Source organism: Cryptotermes secundus, unplaced genomic scaffold, assembly GCF_002891405.2.
Source record: "Cryptotermes secundus unplaced genomic scaffold, Csec_1.0 scaffold414, whole genome shotgun sequence".
NCBI classification, from domain to species: Eukaryota; Metazoa; Arthropoda; class Insecta; order Blattodea; family Kalotermitidae; genus Cryptotermes; species Cryptotermes secundus.
This window is the reverse complement of record NW_019743151.1, coordinates 600,982-608,460: the sequence shown is the minus strand read 5'-3', so window position 1 is coordinate 608,460 and position 7,479 is coordinate 600,982. Positions and strand designations below refer to the sequence as shown.

Below are 7,479 nucleotides of genomic sequence, written 5' to 3'. Positions count from 1 at the left end.
TGGCACGAATTTCGCAGCCACCCTTTTCATTCCCAAATCTTCCGTCAAAATTCGCTGAACTGAGCTCCAAGTCACTCCCGACAGCTCCACAATTTCTTCAATGGTCCGTCGTCGATCTTCCTTGATGATTTCATGAATTTTTTCAACATTTTCATGTGTTTGGGCCGTGGAAGGACGACCAGAACGAGGTTTGTCATCAATTGACATTTCACCATTTTTGAAATGGGAAAACCACTCAAACACTTGAGTTTTCCCCATAGCATCGTCCTTGTATGCCGTTTTTAACATTTCAAGAGTTTCTGTTCCACTTTTCCCGAGCAAAAAGCAGAATTTCACCGCCGCACGCTGTTCACAAAAATCAGCCATTGCAAAAACGATGATCACACAAAACAGTTGTCACTATAAACTCTGCCGAAACTAGTCCTTACCTTTTGAAGCAACGGTAGTCGACTTATCGACTCAGAAATGTTAGCTCTATGTGCTCATAGTGGCAAAACACGGTACTACAAAAGCTCTGCCCACAAAAAAATTAGTTCGGTTTCTTTTGGGTACCCCATTGTAACTTCATGTAACGTGTTAATGCTCAACAGGTCTCTGCTATGCTAACCCCAAATTGTGTTAATTTCAGGGCTTTCGACCACCAGTACAAATTTCGCTTAGTGGGGGGTGGAGTCCAACTGGGTCCACTGATTGGCCTATTGTACCTGCCCCGGGTAATTATGATGATGGAGAATTTGGTGGAATGAAGATTGGCAGGGGAAACCGAAGTACTCGGAGAAAACCCGCCCCAGCGCCACTTTGTCCACCACAAATCCCACTTTACCAAACCCGGGATCAAACCTGGGCCGCTGCGGTGGGAAACCAGCAACTAACCATTTGAGTTATGGCGTGGCCTCACCAGTACAAAACTTTATATATGAATATGGAAGGACAACACAAAATTTCACAAACTTACCACTGAGGATTCTGTATTCAGACTCAGTTGAAGTGCATCCTCCTCGCATGCTTTACTGATATCAAAAATGTTCATCAAACCATCAGTTGATCCTGAAGCAAGTGTGTCTGGTTTTGTTGGATGAAAACATACCTAACATATATAAACATTACTAATTACTATCAGTCACCCAGTGAGAAGCAGAAGATAGAAACATTTTGTAATAAAGAATGAGTTAAAGTCTGAAATTCAAATACTTTACAAAGTTCAACATTGTACTTTTTCTTCATTTCAACCTTTAATATATAAATATAATTCATGACTGGACACATCTGTTAACATTAATATAGTGTGACATGTTGAGCTATGGATGACGCTCCCCCCCNCGCCAGCCGAAGTGAGCCGAAGTTGGCCGAGTCCCAGCATCCTGGTAGCTATGCAACGCGAGTCAATAGCGGTGACGTCACCAAGGGGTACCACGGTTGCTAGGCAGCGCGGGTAAACAATGGTTGCAAGAGATGACGGCAGTAACAGCGGTACACAGCGTTGCTAGCTCGATGGCACCAGACATAGTGGTGCCTAGTACGTGGCCGTTTTCTGTATTGTCCGATCGAGGCTACATAAGGAGCAGCGAAGGCTATTCACAGTTAGTTCTCAAGGCAGCTATCTACGAGTTAGTTCCGAGCAAGCCTACGAGTCAGAGTGTGTTATCAACAGTCCTCAAGGCAGCAGCTTGTGAGCAGAGTTGGAATCTAGCCAGCGGCGTGTTACGAGTGAAAGTGTGTAATTCAGGGAGACTTGTATAGCTCCCACGTTATTAATACGTGAAGACTCTTCAAGACAGTGTGAAGAGATTTAGTTGTAGGGTTTGTAAAGTGTGGAAACCCGTAATATTGTAATAAGTTTTTGTAGCCATTATTTGTAGATTGTTAAATAAACCAATTAACCATCTCTATGGCGTATTCAGTAACGAAACACGTTACACTGGTGTCAGAAGTGGGATTTGGACTTACACACGTGACCAACGAGATTCGAACTCAAAACACGTTACACTGGTGTCAGAAGTGGGATTTGGACTTACACACGTGACCGACAGGATTCGAACTCAAGACAAGTGACAATTTGATGTCCGAATTGGTTTACGAGCTTAAACACGCCTCGATCCAGGAAGAAGTATTGCATACGAAAAGAAAGAAAAGAAAATGGAGGAGCAAGACTTTCAACTAATACTTAAAATGCTGGAAGAACTGGAAGCCAATAGGAGGAAAGATCGTAAGGATTTCATGGCAAGATGGGAGGCTGACAGACAGGCCTGGCGAGAAGAGATGGCTGTAGAGAGAGAAGCCTTCCAAGCAGAGACGAAAGCCATCGAAGCCAGGACGGCCGCCATGCGAGCCAAGAGGTTGAAAACCAATATGAATGCCTGGCAGGAAGAGACGACAGCCTGCCAAGATGCAATGGAGACAAATCCAAGCGAAAAACAGGATGTAGTGGGCACGGCACAAGAAGAGGAGGTCCCCATAGTGATACTGGTCAGAGAGACGATGGCCTGCCAAGAAATGGAGGCTCGTCCAGAAGATGGAAAGCCGGCTTCAATGCACAGGAAACCTGAGGCGGCAGAACTACTAGAGGTACCCGTACAAGACGCCGAAGTAATGCCGGTCAGAGAACGGAAGAAGAAAAGGCGCAGGGACTGAAATCGACGAAATAAGAAGAATCCGACACGAGAAAATTGCGGACCCCAGAATAAATTGGCCATCATTCGCAGGAGGCTGTCCCGCCATGCAAGAGTGGCATGGCGTCGAAGGAAAATCCTCAGGAAATCTTGGACCCAAGGAGATCATGAATCCCGGAAGAAGTTGGCTGCCCCCTGCAAGAAGACATCCCGTCACACGACAGTGGCACGACGTTGGAGAAATGCCTTCAAGAAGGAAAATCCCCAGGGAACCTTCAGATGCCGGAAAGAGGACTTGGCGCCACGGTCTCGTGCCAGCAAGCGGCTGGAAGACCAGGAGGAACGACGAAGTCGGCAAGGACGAACAACGCATCAAGGGCCGTTACGTCGACATGAGGAACCTCCGAAGACAAACTTTATCAAGGACTGGACATTGTGGAGGGGTCGGCCCCCTCCAAAATGAAAAAGACGCAGGGCACAGAAGAGGAGCCGGTAAAATAGAAGAACCAGCCTCCCCAGAGAGAGTGAATGTGCCATGGAAGAAAGCGATGGATGAATGTGATCTTCTGGCGAGCTGAAAGGAAACCGCTCGAGACGAGCTTTGTCTTAAGAGGGGAGCGGATGTAACGGATGAAGAATAGTCGCTGAAAGAAGAGTAGCCGAAACAAAAGGAGATACTGCAAGCACAGATATGGGACGGAAAAGGAACGGGGGTGCACCGTTAGGCTATTCGAGATGAACAGCCTTAAGGAGGGAGCAGTGTGACATGTTGAGCTATGGATGACGCTCCTCCCCCCCCCGCCAGCCGAAGTGAGCCGAGCAGAGCCGAAGTTGGCCGAGTCCCAGCATCCTGGTTGCTATGCAACACGAGTCAATAGCGGTAACGTCACCAAGGGGTACCGCGGTTGCTAGGCAGCGCAGGTAAACAATGGTTGCGAGAGACGACGGCAGTAACAGCGGTACACAGCGTTGCTAGCTCGACGGCACCAGACATAGTGGTGCCTAGTACGTGGCCGTTTTCTGTATTGTCCGATCGAGGCTACATAAGGAGCAGCGAAGGCTATTCACAGTTAGTTCTCAAGGCAGCTACCTACAAGTTAGTTCCGAGCAAGCCTACGAGTCAGAGTGTGTTATCAACAGTCCTCAAGGCAGCAGCTTGTGAGCAGAGTTGGAATCTAGCCAGCGGCGTGTTACGAGTGAAAGTGTGCAATTCAGGGAGACTTGTATAGCTCCCGCGTTATTAATACGTGAAGACTCTTCAAGATAGTGTGAAGAGATTTGGTTGTAAAGTGTGGAAACCCGTAACATTGTTATAATTAATTGTAGCCGTTATTTGTAGATTGTTAAATAAACCAATTAACCATCTCTACGGCGTATTCAGTAACGAAACATGTTACAATATTATGAACAATGTAATCATATTATTTTTACTATTAAACACCAGTGTCATGTGTCTTCAACATAAACGTGCACATTTAATTTCTTATGCATCATGATGTATTTGTATTAGAAGGATGACTTCCATCTGAGCAATGTGTTCTACTTGATTGGCTCAGGAGTAGCTCCTTCTGGCCCAGTATCCCCCCCCCCCAAGCAACAGTGTCATCACTTGTTTGCCATTATGCCATCAATACATGTACCACGTGATTTTTCCTTCCTACCATGTTTTGAAAGGAAGACATCCATCAGTGTGGGTAGAGATAAGAGGGCATCCTTTGCTTGTCAACAGTTGGGTGACATGGGTTGCTAAACTCTGTTTCAAATGGTCTTTCCAAATTATGTTTGGGCTCTTTGCTCTGGCTGTTGAGGGCAAGGGGCCTCCTCGTTGTAACAGTATGTTAAGTTTTTCCATTTGGGGATGCTGTAATGAGAGTTTTTGTTTTGTATTCTTATTTGTTTGGGCTTGCTACTGCCCATTTAGTATTACTGCATGGCCATAAAATGGGGCAACATTGCGATCTGGGCTGACTTGCAATGTTACACAAGTTTTGGTCATTTCTGTGTGGTTCCTTTATGTATTTTTTTTTCCAGTCTGGACCAACCAAAAAACATAAAAATTAGAATATACAAAACTATAATTATGCCTGTGGTTCTGTATGGGTGTGAAACTTGGTCTCTGACATTAAGGGAGAAACATAAACTGAGGATGTTTGAGAACAAGGTGCTGAGGAGAATATTTGGACCAAAGAGATATGAAGTCACAGGAGTTTGGAGAAAACTGCATAATGAGGAGCTTCACAACTCGTACTCTTCTCCAAGTATAATTAGAATGATCAAGTCAAGGAGGATGAGGTGGGCAGGTCATGTAGCACAAATGGGGGAGACGAGGAATGCGTATAGGATATTTGTGGGAAAGCCAGAAGGAAAGAGACCACAGGGAAGACCAAGGTGTAGGTGGGTGGACAATATTAGAATGGATCTTAGAGAGATAGGATAGGATGGTATTGATTGGATAGATCTGGCTCAAGATAGGGACCAGTGGAGGGCTCTTGTGAACACGGTGATGAACCTTCTGGTTCCATAAAAGGCTGGGAAATTCTTGAGTAGCTGCAGAATTGGCAGCTCCTCAAGAAGGGCTCAGCTCCATGAGTGAGTGAGTGAGTGAGTGAGTGGGTGGGTGAGTGAGTGAGTGTGTGAGTGAGTGAGTGAGTGTGTGAGTGAGTGAGTGAGTAAGTAAGTGAGCGAGTAAGTCTGGACTGACCAAGGTGGTCAAGGGCATAATTTTGTTGCAGATGCACAACTGAAATACTGAAGTAATGGTTTGAGTCTTCTTTATTTTTTACTGCTACTGTATGTCATGAATTTAGGTTTAACTGTTATTAAACATTTGTTACTTTAGAGATTCAGTCTTTTCTTGCTGAAAGATAAGCTTGGACACCCAATTCCACATTGGGAGCACCGTGAATGCAACAGCTGAAGCAGGGATATATGCATCTATGTCCCCAAGTAGTAGTAGAGTCAAGAAATGAGAACAGACTTGCAATATAAACCATATCAACAATACTCAATCCAGCCATCCAGTAACTAACTCTATCATAACAAAATCCTAAAGCTCAATACTGCTAGTGCCAAATTCAGTTACTGGATACAATCCTGAACCAGTTCTGATAGCTGCATTGCTTACTGTTACTGTTCTGATCTACTATGTGATTTGAAGAAGTTTCCCCTCCAATATTCTGAAAGCATATTCTGTTTCCGCACATCCAAGATACATGCACAGCTAGACTGCACTACCAACAAATCAACAGGGTCTGTGCTGAAGTTGATATTAACATTTGTAAAACATCAACTTACATTCAGTACATGCTGTACCTACATAATGTGTTTCAAGTGAATGACTGTTTGTCAGACAGCTACTAACCTGTGTAATGTCATCAGTGTGCGACTCCCAGTATCCACCGAGAAGATTTGTTGAACGTATATCCCAGAACAGAAGAAATGCATCGTCATGTATAAGCTCTGTTCCACCACATATAAAACGACCATCGGCAGCAATATCAAAATCTGACAGTGGCTTCAACTTTTCAGAATCTTCTGTATCATCTGAAATCACAATGTTCTTAATCTTCAAAAAACTGTCAAACAGGGCATCAAAATAGTAACAATTCACCTTATAATATCAATTTCAGCTCTTCGTAACTATATTTCCAACATACGAATGTGTGAGGTAATTAAGTTAGAGGTAAAAGGAAAGGGAAGAAGCAAAATAAAAGAGACGATGGGGGATAAGACACATGGAAATGGTTTACTGTATGGCAAACCTCACTTAAATGTAAGGGTAAAATGACAGTGGTGATTACCCAGAAAAAAGTTTCAAATGTCATTCATTTTGACAGAAATACTGTTTACACAATACAAACAGGTACCTTTGAATTCTTTAGCACTTTGGTTTCCGATTCTTAGATCCCAAAGTTTGATTGTGCCATCAGAAGATGCAGAATATACAAGACTTTCATCACCTGGACTGAATCTGAAACATTCATATGTAAGCTAGCAACAAATATGGAGTATGTTTGAAGATCCTAATTTAATATGCCTATAAATACCAAAATAATATGAGGGCCAATTTTTGGAACATAGTAAGGGAAAGGCACTTAAGATTGCGCACTTAATGTATTTATGCCCATAAACACATCATTTTTGTGATCCATGGAAAACTGTATTTATTAAACAAAACTCCCAATCCTCAAGAATACAAAACACATCAAAGGACAAAGACAAAAATAACACCGTCCAGTGTGACTATTTAAGTTTTATCACTTGAAAACTCATCTCCCTTACATGTTTCGATCCCTACGGATCATCTTCAGAGGACATCAATACTTTTTCCGGAAACTACTATTACAATAGGTGTTAAATTATATACATACACATATAATGTCTGAAATACACAATGTTAAACTTTTCACAGTCACAGCAGCCTTCCTGGTATTAAAATTTTTAAAGTTTCTTAAAAACTTTGTTGTTTAAGATTAAAATTTTTATAAACCATGCAGGTTCATGTCAATTCTCCTGTCTTTCTTGGAGGTGGCTGATCTTGTGCTGCCTGTCTATCTTGAGAAAGGAGATTCTTAGTATTGTCTGTGTTTGTTCCTTTATTATTATTTACACAGCAAGCCACGAACATTGTGTACATTGTGCATTTCAGACATTATATGTGTATGTATTGTAACGTGTCTGGACTCCAGAGGAGTAACTTCTATGGAAACTCTAGTATAGACCGTTGCATAGGAAACAATTGCTCCATTGTAGTTCTAACAGGAGTCTCCATGGTTATAACAGAGGGTTCATTTGCCTAGCAGCGGCCAAGGTTATAAATAGCCCAGCTTCGACGAGAGACAGTCAGTCTCGGATCAGCCTGAAGAAAGTA

At 43.1% G+C, this 7,479-nt stretch overlaps 1 protein-coding gene across 5 annotated transcripts in view; it reads right to left on the bottom strand.

The window, feature by feature from the left end:
* Window positions 1-7,479, bottom strand: part of LOC111873852 (WD repeat-containing protein 89) — a 62,323-nt gene that overhangs the window by 29,673 nt on the left and 25,171 nt on the right. For all 5 annotated transcript variants that reach the window (XR_004514040.1, XM_023868886.2, XM_023868885.2 and 2 more), the window contains 3 exons: window positions 6,476-6,579; window positions 5,971-6,152; window positions 956-1,087 (listed from right to left, as the gene is read on the bottom strand). Coding sequence is in view for 4 of the 5 variants with exons in the window: in XM_023868886.2 (XP_023724654.1) it covers window positions 956-1,087; window positions 5,971-6,152; window positions 6,476-6,579 (418 nt within the window). In the remaining variant the exon portion in view is untranslated. The remainder of the gene's footprint in view (window positions 1-955; window positions 1,088-5,970; window positions 6,153-6,475; window positions 6,580-7,479) is intronic.